General features: G+C 53.7%; 1 protein-coding gene across 1 annotated transcript; it reads right to left on the bottom strand.

The window, feature by feature from the left end:
* Positions 1-1,786: 1,786 nt before the first annotated feature.
* Positions 1,787-17,442, bottom strand: CCDC92B (coiled-coil domain containing 92B). The gene is made up of 4 exons (XM_054575665.1): positions 17,333-17,442; positions 8,784-8,936; positions 4,633-4,680; positions 1,787-2,385 (listed from the first exon to the last, which is right to left on the bottom strand). The coding sequence occupies exons 2-4, from the start codon at positions 8,911-8,913 to the stop codon at positions 1,787-1,789; spliced, it is 777 nt and encodes a 258-aa protein (XP_054431640.1). The 5' UTR covers positions 8,914-8,936; positions 17,333-17,442.
* Positions 17,443-17,642: the final 200 nt, after the last annotated feature.

The raw sequence follows: 17,642 nt of genomic DNA, 5'->3' as shown, positions 1-17,642 counted from the left end.
ATTGAGTTACACACACTTGAGGGGAGACACAGAGGGCAGAGGCACAGCCCCGGAGACTGGGGAGGGTAGGAACAGGGCCCGGCAGGGCAAGGACTCTAGGCCACCACTGTGGCCCAAGTTAGACTGGAGAGCATGGCCTGTCCCAAGGGTGCCAACTCCTTGGCCTCTGCATCCCAGTGGCTGGACCCCTAGACCAGGCTGGTTATTGCTCAGCGGTCTCCGCTGTCCAGCGTGTGGCAGGCTGGGGCGGGCGCTGCGCATGTGGCCAGCGAGTGCGCTCCGGGGCTTTGCTTCTTGCCCATTTCCCATCCCCTCTAACGTACGGAGTGAAAGAGGGTATGACTGGGGATTTCCCCGTTCTTCATGGGGGCTGTGGCCAGAGAAGGGTTTATCTCACCTAGAGACTGGCTCTGCTCCCCTCCTGGATCCCTGGGTGACACAGAGAAGGCTCGGCCTCAGCCAGGGCCAGGACCTGCCAGGATGGGGTGTTTGTGAGGTAAAAAAAAAAGGCCCCTCCCCGCCCCACGCCCGCCCTCTACAGTCCCTGGAAGACCTCACAGGCACTTAGGACTCAAAGCAGGACCTGCAGGACCTGCAGGACCGAGAGGACGATGGCTTTGAAGGTGGGGGTTTCTCTTTCTAGGCTGGGCTTGGGGTGAGGGCAGAGCTGGACTGGAAACTGCCTCTGGTCATGAGCGTGGAGGAGGGGAGAAAGGCAGTTAGCACGTGGGACACTCCACTTTCCATTTTGCCATTTCCCAACCTAGACAGAAAGGCTGCGAGCACCCCACCACTGTCAGGTCGGACAGCACTGGGACGTCCCGGAGGGGGCTGGGCTGGGGACTTCCTTGCCAGCAAACTCAAACCTCTGTCAACGATCACTTCCAAGGAGCCAGGCCCCTCCTCCAGCCTCTGGATGCATCCAGCTAATGAGGAAACTAGGTAAAACTGACACCAACACACCGCACTAGGACAACTCCCAGTCTAAACCCCTAAGCTGGCATCCTGTGGGGACGGCACTGGAGACAGCTGTAGACTAGGCTCGGCCACCAAACCCATCCGTAACCCTAAAGGTCTGTGGTACTACCTTCCAGAAGGTCAAACTTCCAGCAGGCTATACTCTCCCCACCAGAGGCTCTGGGAGGAGGTGTCTTCTAAAGTGTTAGGTGCTCACCTGTAAGGACCTATCAGCGGGATAGGGGAAAGAGAAGCGGCTTCGAGGAGAAAGGCCCAGCCTCCAGCCCCTGAACCGGAGCCTCTCCTAGGAGGAAGGCTTGGACGAAGGGCAGCCGTGCGGGGCTGAGAGAGGCCGCGGGGGGCTGGGGTGGAGGCGGGGAGAGGCAGGGCAGCAAGGCCTAAGGGCGCTAAGTGCCACTCCGGTTCCTTTCCGTGGGCCAGCCCAGCCTTCCCCTTCCCGCCTAACGATTGTCAGTTTTCCCGGGACAGGGCGTGAATCCCGCCCCTCCCCTCCCAGTGGCAGGGTGGGGATCGTAGGAGGATCAGTATTGTGAGTCCTCTACCAGAAAAGGTGCACTCGCGGAGCCCCGCAGAGGAGCTCCTTTGCATGAGGGGAGAGCTCGAAGCTTTTGAAACGTTGGGAAATACAAAAGGCGGGGTGGTGGGGGGGGAGCGTTGGAAGGGATGGAGAAGCCGGGGCCACCTCGGCCCGCTCCCTGGAGGAGGGACCGGTTCTCTCGGCCTCCACGGACCTGTCAGCAAGGGCCGGGCTGCATCCCTAGCCGGGGGCCGGCCTCCCCCACTCCCCGCCGCCCCGCCAGCGCAGCGCCTACTCGGGGGCCCCGGGTGCACTGGGTGCACTGGGCGCACTGGGCGCAGGCGGTGGGTCGGTTTGGTCCGGGGGCTCCTGGGGAGGCGGCTGGCGCGGGCTGCGGCCGCTGGGCCGCGGGGGCCTCCGAGCGTAGAGGAAGAGCGCAGGGTCGGGCATGGGGTCGGCGTCGTCCAAGGCGCAGGCCGCGCGGTCCCAGGCGGCCCAGTCCCGGCCGGGGGGGCCCTTGGCGGCGGCCTCCGTAGTGGGCGGGCGACGAGCCCGTTGTGCGCGCCGGCGGGGCCGGGGTTCAGCTGCGGCGCCGGGGCCCGGGCGCGGTGCCTGCAGTCTCTGGCGTGCCGCGTACAGCTGGCAGGAGAGGTAGGCGGCCGCCTCGGTGTGCTTCTGCAGCTCGGTGCTCAGCACGGTGGCGCGGTGGCTGCGCCGACGCAGCTCCTCCAGGAAGCGGCGCTCTTCCGCGCGCAGACTGCAGCGCAGCGCGGACACCAGCGCCTCACGTTGCGCCACCTCCCGCCGCAGCTCGGAGTTGGCCGCTGCCCGCTCCGCTAGCTGGGACTCCAGCTCCCGGCATTTGCTCTCTAGCTCCCGCGACGCCGCCTCTGGAAAGAGGAGAGAAAGAGGAGAGGTGATGGTGCGGACAGTTCACCCCCCCACCCCCCAACAAAGCTTGCGACTCCCCAGTTCTCTCTCACTCCCCACGGCCACACCGGCCTCACTTTTTCCTCAATCAGGGCCTTTGCATCTATTCCTACTCTCTGCTTGCCCTCTCCTCTAATTCTTGGGATTTCAGCTTCCAGGGTGTCTAACCTGCAGCCCAGGATGGTTGCCGACGCGGCCCAACACAAAATCTAAGTTTACTTAAAACATGATGAGATTTTTGTGTGTGATTACATATGTTGCAATGTATTTAATGTGTGGCGCAATACAACAATTCTTCCTCCAGTTTGGCACAGAGTGGTTGCCAAAGGGTTGGACAGCCCCGGAACTCTCCGTGACCATTTTATTTACCCCACAAATGTTTGTTGAACCTTTACTATGTGGACTGTGTCAGGCACTGGGGCTATGGTGGAAAAGAAAACATTCTTCATGAAGCTCACAGCAGGCACAGTTGGAGAAGTATGGGACATAAGTACAAATGAAGGTGGGATTCACATGTGACATGGACCAATGCCATGACTCACGGAGAATGTGGCCTAATCAGAGAAGGCTTCCCAGCAGAAAAGCGATTGGGGCTAGGCTCTGAAGGATGAATAGATGTTAAGTAGTGAAGAGGGGAGGGGACAATGCTTGGGACAGAGGGACTGTGCAAAAGCAAGGGACTGAAAAGAACTGGGAGTGTGGGCAGGAAAGGGGAGTCAGTGTAACAGAACCTTATTTCAACAGAGAGAGAGGGTTTATTACATCTTGTACTTTTTTGTTTGATTGTTTACCTTTGGCCACTGCACTGGGTTTCAGCCAAAGATATACACTGGAAACATCCAGAGAGCTTTAAGAAAGCTTCCCAGGGCCCTACCAAAGGCCAGTTGAATCAGAATCTCTGGGACTGAACACGGGACCTGGCACTTCTTAAATCTTTCCAGGTGATCCTATGGACCCTCAGAGTTGAGGCCCCCTGCTCCTGGGCTATTAGCTCCATTTCAGCAGGAACAAGATCCCGAGGTTGGCACATGTGAGTGAGTGTAGGGACACAGGAAGCTGAAAGGTGACGAAAGGTGACAAAAGGTAGGTAAAAGGTTGCGCATAGTTGCCACTTAAAGAAGTGAGCTGAACTGCTTCAAGTCTTCAAGAGTCTAGATCTTTATACACACATACCCAAATCCATTTGTAGGGCGCCTAACATTTTTACCTTAAATTTCCAGCTTTCTCACCCCTAACTCTCGATCTATAAGTAGCACATCAGTATGGCAGGGAGTCCATTCTTAAATCTCTCCTGACTAAGAAAGACTATTTTTGTGATTCATTCTTAGTTAAGCATTTATGGAATCCCTCCCCATGTCAGATAATGTGTCTTGTACTTTGAGACAATGGGTACCACACAATTCTAATTTTTAGAGATTGTATAATTTGGTGATTAAGATCTCAACCATGCAACCCTTTTTATTAAAAAAAAGTTTTATTTCTGATAAAAATAACATAAAATTTACCATCCTATCAATTTTTAAGTGTACCGTTCCCCAGTGTTAAGGATACTCACAGTGTTGTGCAACAGATCTGTAGAACTTTTTTATCTTGCAAAACTGAAACTGTATATCCACTTAATATCATCTTCCCACCTCACCTGCCATTTTATGGGTGAAGGAATAATTTGTAAAAAAAAGAAATCTCTTAGTGGAATTGTTCCACTGGCCAGAAGTCACGCTTTCGTAAACCGAAGGATGTGCTAATGCGCATGTGTCCCTTTTCTCTTCCAGGCTTAGTTCCTTGAAGTCAAGGACCTTCTACTGTCAGTGTTGCAGCCTGACACTCAGCATCTTGGAGGACATGGACACCAACCGTGGGAATCACTTGTGCAAGGCTGGGAAAGACTGGTGAGGTAGGTCACAGAGGGGAATGACTTCCGCCAAGGGCACCTCCCGGCCACCATCTCCTCCAAGCTTTCCTTCTCCTCCTTTCCCCAGGAACGTGGGTGCAGGGCACTATGTATGGTGGTGCAGGCCGTTCCCTGCACAAGGTCATACAGCAAAAGGGGCAGGTGGGGCTACATCCTGCACTGTGCGCAACAAGCTGAGGAGTGGCTGTCCCCCAGTCTGGCCTGGGGACAGAGAAGGCTTGTGTCCTACTAAGTGGGGGGAAAGGTGACCTGTTGGGCCCCCATGACACTTCCCCATCAGTCACTGCCCTCTTACCTTGCTGGTGAGATTGGGCCTCTCTCATTTCCAGGTCATGGGTCAGTTCTGGGGGAAGAGAAAAGAAAAGGCAGTTGTGCGTGTACACGCGCGCGTGTGTAAAAGAGAGAGAGATATACACAGGGTCCTGCAGAAGTAACGCCTGCTTGAGTGTGGTCAGTAGGGTAATAACATGGGTGTAATAATTTATAGTTTTAATTTGAGCATTTCACCTAAAGTGTCATATGGTGTGCTTGAGTGTGATATTGTTATGTTACGGAATTACATGCTTATGATTTTGTAATTAAAAAAAGGATGTTATCTGTGCTGGACCCTTTGTATACCACACACACACACACACACTGGGGAATCACGGCTCAGGAGAAGCGGCGATACGGATCCTTAGAAGGCACCTGGGTTGGCTGCCACACACATTTCACTACAGCCTAGCAAGGCGAGGGGATGAGGGAAGGGGTCCAGGCACAGCCTGAGCCTGGCCTGCCTGATTCTGAGCCCAGAGATCTTTCCAGTGTGAGCTCTGTGGCCTAGATTTGGGGGTTGGTTCAACCCTGGTGGGACCAAGGAGCCTGGCTTGCTCTGGGGGCTGGGAAGTGTTGCTCCTTCCCAGGGGTGATGTACAAATATGTAACATGCCAACCCATCAGAGTTGGTCTGAAGGACGCCCTGCTGCACAGGGCACAGTTGCTTTAGTGTTTAGTCGCTGGGTCCAGGGAGGCTGGGGTGTCCTGGGATGCGTGGGGCCCTGGAGGGGGACTGAAGGTAGCAGCAATTCACCAATAGATCACATGTGTTGACTGTTTTCACAGCCAGTCCTGCTGTGCCAATGTTATTTTTTGTCATTATCAGCCCTGCCCCTTTTGCAGCCGGGGTTCCTCCAGGCTCCACCAGGTCAGCGCCACCTGGTAACAAAAAGCCTGTGGGCTCTTGGCACCATGTGCGTGGCTTGGCACTGGCGGTGCGGGGCGGCCCAGGAGCCCACCAAGGGTGCCAGAGCCAGAGCAGTCTCCTCCTGGGCCCTGGCAGCCAGGCCACAAGGCCCCAGCCCTCAGCCAGCTGGGATTGGCCATTCCCCCATGCTCCCCGCCCGCCTCCCCGCTCCGCCCCAGCTGGAGAAGGGGCACGAGGGAGCTGGGGAGCCACAGCTGCCTGGGTGAGGGCACCTGCTCAGGAGCACCTTTGTGTCCCTGCAGGAGCTCAGTGGGGTGCCCAGAGGGAGGAGGTGTGAACGTGGGGCAGGAGAAGAAGGTAGCACCCCTCTGGGACCACCACTGCGGCAGCACCTGGGGAGACAGCCTGCAGGTCCTCTGCCAGGCCTTCCTCTCCGCCCCCACCCAGCTCTTCTGGAGACCAGGCCTTTGCCGGGTGCCTCCCCTGGGGAGGCCAGCTGTTGCTAGGAGCCAGACAGCTGGGGTACGGGGCTTTTGCTGTGACCGGAGCCTGAACCTCCTCCCTAGGGCCCCTGGAGGACGCTGACGCCTCTGCCCCAAGGGCTCCCGGGGGCCGAGCGGGCCCCTCCTCCTGGGCCCTGCACTGTAGCTCGAGGGAGCCTGGAGTGGGTTCAGGGACGCGGCCCAGGGACTTTGGCTGTGCCATTAACTCCCTGTGGGCTGGTTTCTCCTGGCCCTTAATCATGGGAGTTGGGGGCAGATGAATCTCAGCTGGGCCTCTCTCCCTGCTCCGTCAAATTTCCCTGCTCATCTTCTGGTCAGAGTTCCCTCGGTTTCAATGAACATGCTGTGAGATCTGGTGCACTGTGACCCTGGGCCAGTGATAGCACTCTCTGAGCCTCAGTTTTCTCATCGGCAAAATGGGGATAAAACTGCTCCTGCCTCACAAGGGGCTGCTGCTGGGATTAAACGAGAGAAAGAAACAGGGGGCTGAGCCCAGGCCTGAGTCAGCGCTGAGTACGCGGCGGCCGTTCTTGTTATCATCCAGCCGCCCCACCAGCCAGAACCCGCTCACCCACCTCCAAGGCCTTCATTCTGAATCTTCACCTCTTTTTGGCAGGTCTCCCGGCAGCCTGCCCCTTGGCTCCCTCCTCTCTCCGGCCCCTCCTCTCTCCCACCCCCTTCCTAGTCTTTGGAGCCCTCTTTTTTGTTCTGTTCTCTTCTCACTCGCCCGCCCCTCATGAGCACAGCCTTATTCAGTCATTTTGGCCCCATGAGTGGCTGCCCTAGGCCAGCCCAGAGTTATTTTAAAATTTATTTATTTATTTTTAGAGAGAAGGGAAGGAGGGAGAGAGGGAGAGAGACATCGATGTGCGAGAGATACATCAATTGATTGCCTCTAGCATGCACCCATCCGCCCCCGTCTGGGGACCTGGCCCAAAACCCAGGCATGTGTCCTGACTGAGAGTCGAACTGGAGGTATTTGGGTTCCCAGGCCAGCACTCAATCCATGGAGCCACACCAGCCAGAGTTATTTTTATCTCCTTAATCAATAACGTAGAGACTGCAGGCCCACGCCCATCTGAGAAAGGTGGTGAGAGCCGAGGGCCCTCTGTTCCTATTATAATTTCTTGGGATTCTTGCCAGTGTCCTGAGTGGAAGGACCCAGGTCTTCAGAATCAGGGTAAGATAAAAAGAAATTAGAGGAAGAGCTGTAGCGTCTTAGGGTTCGCTCATCTCAATTTTCCTTTAATGTTATTGCAGTGAAAAAGCGGTGCCAGGCAGGGGTGAGTGGGCGCGGCGCTGGCTCTGCTGCCGAGCAGGCTTTGAGGGAGATTGCGCAGAGCCTGGCCTTGGAGTGTGGCGGCCGAACCTGCACTTGGAGTGGGAGGAGGCTGTGGGGGCTAAGAGTCAGGACAACTGGATTTTTATGCCAAAGTGAGAAGCCAAGCAGGTCGCTCAAACGCTCTGGGCCTCAGTTTCCCTCTGGAGAATGGGGAGCCTCCTATAAGCAGAGGCTGGAAGGGAGACAGAAGTCTGGCTATCTTGGGGAGAGAATGTGCAGAAAACTCAAGAGTCTGGAAGTCTGGGTTCTAGTCTTAGTCCTGCCATTAACATACTGTGTGACTCTCTCTCTAGGCCTCAGTTTACCTACTTTTACAGAGAGGAGGTCAGGCTGTTCCAGCTGAGACGTACTGTGAGTCACTGGCCTGAAGCCCGCCCTCGGTGACTCGGCCTGGGTGGGCCCCTGGGCCAAGGCCAGGCCTCTGAGAGGGCCAGGCAGCTGAGGCCTGATGTCCAAGACGGAGGTCAGGCTTGGGACTCAGCTTTGTCCTCGGTGCCTTCTTCTGTCCTGTTCACGAATCCAATTGGTTGCCAAGTCCTTTCCTTCCATCTGCTTCCCGCTGGTCCTCCTCTTCCTATGCCCGGTCCTCTCTCCTCTGCACCATTTCAGCAGCCCTGTCACTAGTCCCCTGCCTCCCTCTCCCACCAACTCACCTTCCATACAACTGCCAGGTCGAGCTTCCTGAGGCAGCGTGCTGCTGCTCAGAAACCTTCAGTGGCTCCCTGCTACCCCAGGGGACAGGCCAAACTTCTTCGCTGTCCTGGTATTTGTTAAGATCTTCCATGATCCGGTTGCAGCCGTATTTCTCACCAGTCTCCTTTAAGCTCAGTTTTATCCATCAAAGTCAACTTTTCCTAAGCTTCCAGTTTCCTTCCTAAGGACTTTACCATTTGCCATGCTGTTCCTTTCATTTGGAATGCTTTCTCCACCCCCTTTCCTCCCGAACATTTCAGCATGTCCCAAGTCTTACTCAGCTTGGAGGGGGTGGAAATGCGTCCCTCCTCCGGGGAGCCTGGGGTGCCTGGTCCCCTCCTCCACCACTGGCACCTCAGGCCAGACACCGTCCTGCTCCTGAACTCCTGTCCGCCCTCTTTGTTTTCCGTCTATCTTAATATTCCCCTCCGTGTGTGTGTCTCCCCAACTAGGCGGAGGGCTTCTTGGGGCTGGGAAGCACTTGGTGAACGTTTATTAGAAAGGGACAGGAAATGCCCAGGAACGGTTCCCAGGTTTCCCTCTGCTGCCGAACCAGAACCCTTCGCCCTGAAACTCATCTCTCACCTCCCCCAATCTCAGTTTCCTCATTCAGAAAAACGGTAGCATTGTTGAGAGGCCCATGGGGGACCCCCATCAGAGACAATGATTTGATGGTGACAGTCGCCCCTGCCCCGCAACCACCCAGCCGTCCCTCCCGGCCTCACCTGAGCAGCGTTTCTGCAGCCTCAGGATTTCCAGGTGCAGGTCCCGCAGCAGGGCCATCTGCTCTTTCTTCAGGAAGCTGATGTGGCGTTGCACGCTCTGGATCTGATGCTCTAGGGACACGGTATCCATGGCAACCCAGGCCTGGGCCCCACCTGGAGAGGACGACAAGGTGAACCCACATCTTCTGGGCCCATCTGCCCTGCCCACCCTCAGATCCCTCACAGTCTCAGCTTCTCAGAGAGGAACGCCAGTGGAGCAGCAAAGTCAGTAAAGAGAAACAGACAGGTTCTAGCCTGCTTCTTACCCAGCTGTGTGACAGTGGGCAAGCCCTGTCCCTCTCTGGGCTCTTGGTTTTCTCATGGCCAAACTGAGTTGTTCAGTAGAAGAACCCCCGAGGTCTCTTCCAGCTCCGCCATCCTGCAAACATCCCAGCTCGGGGGTGACCGTCACATGGCAGGGCAGCAGCATGGCTCTGAGCACACCCTGTCCCAGTTCAACGCCATTTCTCTGAGTGAACCTCCAGCCAGGGCTCTGGGCTCTCTTCCAGGTCGTAGAGGAGGAAGACCAGGTGAACATTTTACTAACACTGACTTTGTGCGTAGAAGCCCTTTTTAAGGGAAGAATGGGGGAGGGTGTTAAGGAGCCCCATGCGGTGAACCAAAGGTGGAACTTAAGACACTGATGGGAGGCGACACTTGCATCCCTGGATCCTGATGACAGCCTGGCCTTTCAGCTCTCCCTTCTTTGGCTCTACCCCTTTCCCTTTCCCATGAGTCCCTGCTCCGGTGATGGGCGTCCTGGAAGAGCAGAGGCAGAGGGCAGTGGAGGCCCACACCTCTGGAGTCCAGGACCCAGGGCGCATGCCTTCCCCACCAGGGCCTCCCTAAGCTTCTGAAGGACCTGCGCCGCCTGCCCCAGGAATTCCTGGGGCTTTGGAGAGGGAGGCCAGTTGTTGGGCGGCTCCACTCAGCAAATGGTCCCGTCCAGACTGGCTTCCGTGTAAGTCTTTGCGAATCCAGATTTTTATTTGTACAGTTATGCCAAACTGGTCCCCCTGAGACCCGTGCTTTCATAGGCTTCTCTCTCTGAGCTCCCTGCCCTCGTGTCCCCCTGGTCCCCTGGCCCAACCGACCAGGCCCTTCATTTCAGCAGAGGGTGGCCCTCTGGCCGGTAAGAATCACAACATTTATGGACCATCTGCTATGTTTAAACAACTTCATGCACATTATCTTACTTCTGCCAACCATTCTTCAGTGGATATGTCCACCCCCACTTCACAAACAAACTTAGACTCAGAACTGAAGTGACTTGTGCCAGTTCATGTGGTCAAAGTGGTGGCAGATGCCATTCTCCAACCTTCTGAATCCAAAAAATCTCAAATCTTTGGAATCTAAAGAAGGTTGCCAATATTTACACTGAGGACAATCTTGAGTTTGAATCCTGGGCCCTTCAGTTACCTGCTGTGTGACTTTGGGCAAGAAAGTTAACCTTTCTGAGCCTTTTCCTCCTTCCGTAAAATGGGGCTACTCATAGTAACAGTGAGGAGTAAATAAGATTAAAGAGCGTGGAGCACTGGACCTGGCTCAATCAGTCCTACATCGCTTCTCATATCTATTAAATATGTGAGTAGGTTGATTCGCTCCTCTCTTTAATCGTTCACTCATTCAATGAGTTACTGTTGCCAACTGCTGTGCTGGGTACAGGGGACACTGATGAGCAAAACAAAATCCTTGCTCTCATGGAGCTCACAGAGCCAAGGGGAGAGGGTCAAACAAACAGAAAATGCATATCACAAATAATAAGTAAGTTTACAATGACTATTTGTGATAGGTGCCATGAAAGAAACCTACAGTGTAATATGGAAGAATACAAAGTGGGACCTATTTTAATTTTTAAATTTATTTTTATTTTTGACTTTAGAGAGAGGGGAAGGGAGGGAGAGAAACATCGAATGGCCGCCCTTCTTACATGCCCTGACCGGGGGTGAAACCCGCAACCCGGGCATGTGCTCTGACCTGGAATCAAACTGGCGACCCTCCGCCCTGCAGGACAATGCCCAACGAACTGAGCCGCACTGGTTGGGGCTAAAGCGGGACCTATTTTAGATTTGGGGTCAGAAAAGGGTCTCTTTGAGGAAGTGATTTTAGGCTGAGACCTCATAGCAGAGAGATTGCTAAGAGGGTCCCCTGGACTTCCAGCTCCTGGCGGTCAAGTCCTCCTTTGTTACTCCCTCCCCGCCGGGGTGTGGGTGGGACCGGGAATATGGCAGTTTTCACTCCTGTGATTAGGTTTATGACAGGGATGAAGAGATTGTGCAGGTGTAATTAAGGTCTCCAATCAGTTGCTCTGAGTTAATCAAAAGGGAGATTATCCTGGGCGGCCCAGTTCAAAGGGCCCTTCCTGAAGGAAGAGAGAAAGCCTGGAGCCTGGGAGAAGTCCTGCTGGTGGCTTGGAAGAGCTAACTGCCATGCCAGGGAGCCTGTGGAGCAAGCCACACGCAGGGACCCGAGAGAGGCTCTGGCAGCCAGGGGCGGCGGCTGGCAAGGCCACGGGGCTTCAGTCCCACAACCATAAGGAAGCAAATTCTACTGACAACCTACGGGATCTAGGAAGTGTGTGTCTCTCTAGTTAAGCTTTCAGATAAAAATGCAGCTGGTCTTGATTTCAGCCTCATGCAGAGGACCCAGGTAAAAAGTGCCAGACTGCTGATTTTTGGAGACTGTGAAAAAACGCATTTATGTTGTTTTAAGCTACTTAGGTACTTTGTCATGCAGCAGCAGAAAAGTAATACAGGCTTGAAGAAAGGGCAGGAGTTAGTCAGGAGAGCACTGGGAAGAGCATCCCAAACAGGAACAGCATTTGTGAAGGCCCAGAGGTACGATAATAATGGTAGCTGACTTTTATTGAGTGCCTACTAAGTGCCAAGCCTTGTGTGCTAAGTGCTTCATAAGGTCTTTCTGAGAAACGGGCACTGCCAACTGCTGATGAAGCCTGGAGGTGTAGAGTACTTGGGGGGGCTACAGAAGTATGGTTAGCGGGGAGAGGATCACACAGGATCTTGTCAACTATGTTGAGAATTTTGGATTAATATTAAAAGAATTGGGAAATTATTAAAGGATTTTAGGCGGTGAGGTACATGATTTGCATTTTTAAAAGATCACGGTAGGCCCTGGCTGACGTGGCTCAGTGGACTGAGTTCCAGCCTGTGAACCAAAATGTCACCGGTTCGATTCCCAGTCAGGGCACATGCCCGGGCTGCAGGCCAGGTCCCCGCATGGGGGTGTGTGAGGCGATCAGTTGATATATCTCCTGTACATTGATGCTTCCTTCCTCTCTTTCTCCCTCCCTTCCCCTCTCTCTAAAAGTAAATAAATCTTTTTTTTTTTTAAAGGTCAGCATGGTTGCTGTGGAGAGGGCAGATGAGAGGGCGCGGTGGACACGGGAGGCCAGGCGGGGGACTGCAGCGGCGGTCCAAGTGAGAGAGGACGGCGGCGGGACCGCATGGCAGACGTGGAGGTGGGGAGAAGTTCGAGGCGTGTTTTGGGGGTAGAACTGGCAAGGCACGGGGACAGATTGGATTAGGTCAACGATTTTCAACCTTTTCATCGCAAGGCCCACAAACTACTAAAATTCTGCAACACACCAAAAATATTTATTTTTTTGCCACTCTGACCAAAAATGGTTATAATTTTGATTCACTGACACCAGGTGGCCATTGTTATGTTGGCTGTTATCATTTTTTTATTTGACAATTTAAAGAAAAAGAGGTCAGTGACCCTGACTAGTCAGGTAGTGCATGTTTTAAAAATTCTTAGCGCACACTGGTTGAAAATCGCTGACTTAGGCCATGGCGGGGCGGGGGCTGTCCGGGATGTTTAACACTTGTCTGGCTTGGGCAACTCAAGTATGAAGGCACATTTGCCCGACGTTCCCCACTGCCGCCTCTTTCACATTGGGCCCTTTCTCTACCTAAGCACTCCTAAGGCGATCTCGTCTAATCCCATGACTGTGAATGCTATTTATACATTTCCTCGTAAACTAACCCTCCCCTGAACACTAGACTGAGCACCAGACACATCTGTTTGGTCCCAGTGCTCTCGTGATCGCTCCTGCAAACCTGCCCTTGCTTACTTGATGTTCGCCGTCTTGATGAACAGCACCGCTATTGGCCCCGTTACTCAGCTGCTCAGGACAAATGATTAGGAGTCATCTTTTAGTCATCTCTGTATCCATCTGTTGGTTCTATCCTCAGAAAACACCCTACATCCAATCAGTTGTCACCATATCTGTTGTGTTTCCCTAGTCCCTGTCACCACCGTCCCTCCGGTGTGCCACTGCAGGAGCCTCCTAACTGGCTTCTTCCTTCTGCTCTGGCCCTTGTGTTCCTTGCGGCAGCCAGAGTTCCTTTAGCAAATCTGATCAGGTCACCCCATCCCTCACTGAAAACCCTCCAATGGCTTCCTGTCACACCAAGAGCCAAGCCCAAAGTTCTCACCAGACCCTGCACCTCATCGCAGCTCCTTTTCCCCTTGTCTCCCACTGTTCTCCCCTTGCTGGCTCCACCCCGGCCACTCTGGCCTCCTTGCTGTTTCCTGAACATGCCAAGCAACACCCCTGCCTCAGGGACTCCATATATATGCTGTCCCCTCTACCAGGAATGCCCTTTGCCAGTATATCCTCATGGCCCTTCATTCAGGACTCTGTTCAAATGTCACATGATCAGGGACTTTCTCCATTATGATTTAAAATAGACCTCTCTGTCTCTCTCCACTCCCTGAATTGGCATTGTTTTTCTTCCATGCCTTGATCACCAGATGCATATGTTACATTTTTGTTTACTGTCTGTTTCCCCTGCCAGACTGTTGGCAACACAAGATGGACTGTTTTGTTCCCTAGTACCTAGGACAGAATCTGGCAAATAAGAGGTACTCTGTAAGTATCTGTAGAATGCATGAGTGAGGGAGTTTGTGAAGCCGGGCTGAACGGATGTGGAGGGGCAGATTTACAGAGAAGGTAAGATCCAGCCTGAGACATGTTACATTTGATGTGCTCAAGAGACCTCAGACAAGGAGAAATAGATGTCAAGTAAGCAGTCAGACATACTGGTGCATTATTCAGGAGAAAACAGGTGAGTTATGTCTGTGCTCTCGTCTGTCTGTGTTGGGATGTGTGTCTGTACAGGTACCTGAGCCCGTGTATGTATGTGTGCAGGCATGTGTGGTGGGGGGGTCTTGCATCTGTTGAATCTATACATCTGCTGTGTGCACAACTGGAGGATGAAGGTGTGTGGGCCGGTGCCTACAATGAGGAGAGAAAATATCTGTTCCCAGCTGCTGAAATGCAAATGTCTCGGAAGAGTCAAAGCCCTTTCCACACAGCCCTGGAGACTGGACCCTGGCCACAGTGACAGACTGAGCCAACCAGCTGTTTCCGTGCCTTCCCAGAAGGACTTGGGTATTTGCTTCCAACTAGGCAGGCTGCTCTTCTCAGGGCAGAAATTTGGGTCACAAACGATCTTGGCAAATATTCTTTCTTAGACATTATTTAGTTTGTGTGGAGGAGGGCGGGAGATGGAGTGGGGAAGACAGAACCAGGGACAACACAGGTCCCCTGTGTGAGGCTGGGGAGTCACAGGTACTTTGGAAGACCCGACCCAGAAAGAAATGTCAGGTTTGCACATAGAAATGCAGTCCTGGAACCTCCCGGCTTCAGGACCTCGTGTCTGAGGACACAGGCCAGGCCAGTAGCAGCAGCTAAGGCATAGGAGCGATCGGCTCCATCTTCCCTGCCCCGCCCACCACGTGCCAAGGCTCACAGCGCCCCTCACCTCTGTGCCCCGCCCTGACTGCTGCGGGGACTGCGCTGCTTCTGCCTTCCGCCTTCGCCCAGCAAAAGATGACTACTTCTCTGTTTTAATTTTCCAGCTTGATGAAAAATGTTCATTTTAAAGAATTATCATCAAGAATAAAAAAGGACCCGTCATACAGGGTTCACAATTTCTAGAGTTAATTCCAAGTACTTTTGACACACCTTTCATCTCTGAAAGTTACAGGAGCTTTGAGATCTTGCTTCCCTGGCAGGCCATCTGTTTGGCTCAAATACATTCAACTCAACTCAGTTAAAAAAAAAAAAAGAAAGAAAGAAAGAAAGAAAGAAAGTTACCAGTATTTTTCCCGTTGGGGATGTTAGTGGGAGGAACCTTCTGTGTTCAAGTCCCCAACTGTAGACTAAGTGTCAGGTGCAGGAACACTCTGATCCTGGCACAAGTCTGACTCTGTAAGGCCTGAGTTCCTGATCCCTGAAAAAGGCTTCACCTCCTGCTTGTCTCTTTGGAGCTTCCGGGTACCCACTGTCCTCCCCGGCCATCTGCCCACAACTGACTTGGCAAGTAGGAAATTGCGGTCCTCTCCCCTCGCCACTTCCTATGGTTCTTGGGACTGGAAGAACCGCAGAAAGTACAGAAGCACAGCACTCACAGCTCTGAAGGGCCTTGAGAATCACCTCAATCAGTGATTTTCAAGTTTGCTCCACAGAGCCCCAGAGCTCTGCGGAGGGGTTGCTGATACTGCCAAAAGGACTGGGGAAAAGGGCACTAGTGTTTTTTTTACCCCTCTTTTATACGGTGGGCTTGCGTATACGAATTCATTGGAGAAAAGGCTTCTGCTAACCAAAAGGTGGAAAGCCACTCTGATGGGTGGCTAACTACTCCCCTCTCTTCCTCTTCTCGATGTCTCGGAGCCCCTGCTGCCCCCAGCTCTCCCTCAAGTGCAGTGGCTGGGAAAGGAACCAGAGCTGAAGCCTCTGCTTTCCGCTTGCCTTGAGTTTGCAACGTCTGCCTCCCCTCACCCTTGACTGCTTCTCTTGTCCCAGTTTCTATTTCATTCTTCGTATTTCTTTTCCTATGGGACCGAAAATATTTATTCGGTCAACAAATATTCTAGCGCTGTTCTGAACACTCAATATCCACATTTTGTTAAAATTATTTAAGTATGTCTTCTTACTTCAAGGAATAAGTTAAACTTATTTTTATCTTTCTAATTGCCAGGGGAGGTAAATTAGATAGGACAGTCATGGTAATAAATGAATAAATGAGTGAATTAAAATGTTCTTTCCTTTTCTTAGTTGTTATTCCTCTTAACTATCTGACTCTGAGAGTTTGGGTAGTAAGGAGAAGCAGGAACTTGAGAAACCTTTCTCAGACATGAATGCACAGGTAATGATACTGATCATAATAATAAGTGGTACTGTTCTTAGCATTTTACATACACGAACTTATTTATCTTCGTAACAGCCCTACATTGAAGGTTCTATTAGTACATCTATCCACTCCAAGATGAGGAAACAGAGGCTTAGAGGAGGTTAAGTAGTTGCCCAACGCACAACTGACAGTGCCTGGCAACTTGCAACCCCCACATGCTGCTCGCTCTGGCATTTAAGGCCCTTCACAATCTGAAAGCAGTCCACGTTTGCAGTCGGATCCGCTCCTCTTTTGGATTCTACCTCTTGCTGCTCTCAAAACAAATTCTCTTCATTCCTGTGAACATCCTTCCTTTATTATTCCCCCACCCTATCTCTGCCCCTTCAAAAGCTTCCCTGACCTTCACCAAGCTGAAATGATCCTCTTCTGCCACTATGTGCCCCAAGCATTCCACCGCGAATCACTTTTGAGGGGTGGGGGGTGGTGGGGGTGGTGTGTGTGTGTGTGTGTGTGTGTGTGTGTGCGCGCGCGCGCTGTTCTAAGCAGGAAGCATCCTGAGGGCAGGGCTTTGTCTCCAGGAATTCCTTGCATGACCAGGAGCACACGGACTGAGTTGAGTGTTACTGGCAATCACCAGGGCGAGTAAGTGCATGTATTAAAAAATAATTACTCCCCACATGCCCAAGTCCTTGGCTCTCCTGGGGATTTGCATTGAGAACAAGGAGTCAGCTTTTGACAAATGCCTGAGACTGTGTGTAAGGTGGGGTCCCTTGGCTAGTGGTGGAACCACATCCTCTAGGGGTCTGGTGATCCTCTCCCCTCCAGAGCCCTTCTCGAAGACCCCTAGGTTATGCTCCCCCCTCCACTGAACATCCAGGACCCCCCACCTTAGCAAAGCAGAGGATCCAGGAGCAATGGAGTGGGATGTATAGGGAAACCGGAGCTTCCACCCTCTTCAGTCTTGATGTTCTGCCCTGATTTCTCCTCCAATATGACTCCCAGAGAAGCGGGGGGGTGAGGGGGGGTGTTGTGGAGACTAAGCAGGACGGAGAAGAGGTACCGGGGAGGACAGGGAAAGGCAAGCAGAAAGAAAGATGTGTGCAGTGGGAGGTGGCAGTGGCCTGACCTCGACTACTCCAGACTCTCTGCCAGGGCCAGGAAGGGCCCGAGTCGGGGGGTGGAGGACAACTTCTGCCAGCAGCCCGCGGGTCCCGTCCGCCTCCCGCGCGCTGCGGCGCCCAGCCCCACACCGGCCCTCCCGGGGAGCTGAAGCTCAGGCCGCGCTGCTCCTCACTCGGGCCGCCGCGGCGCCCACCCCCACGCCCCCCCCCCCCCCCCCGGCCTCCTCACCTTCAGGACCGGAGGGAGCGACAGGCCAGAGGAGCCCTGGGTCCGCGGGCCGGGCGGGGGGAGGAGCTCTCCTTCCCCACACTAGCTGCACCCGGGGTTCCGCAGCGCCCGCCCCGGCTGCCGCGCCATCAGCTGCTCCGAGGCTGCGGGGCCGTGGCGCCGGGGCTCCGGCGGGGGGGGATCCGGGGCGCCGAAGGGGGTCCGGGGCAGCCTCCAGGCGTAAACACCCAGCAACGTGACCGGAACTGGCGAACGAGCCGTAGGGGGGAGCTGAGGGGGCGGGAAAGATAAGGGGGGAGGGGAGGGACCT

The sequence above is a fragment of the Pteronotus mesoamericanus genome, unplaced genomic scaffold, assembly GCF_021234165.1.
Source record: "Pteronotus mesoamericanus isolate MK-2021 breed Mesoamerican mustached bat unplaced genomic scaffold, CSHL_Meso_final contig_317, whole genome shotgun sequence".
Lineage (NCBI taxonomy): Eukaryota > Metazoa > Chordata > Mammalia > Chiroptera > Mormoopidae > Pteronotus > Pteronotus mesoamericanus.
This window is presented reverse-complemented; position numbering and strand designations above follow the sequence as displayed.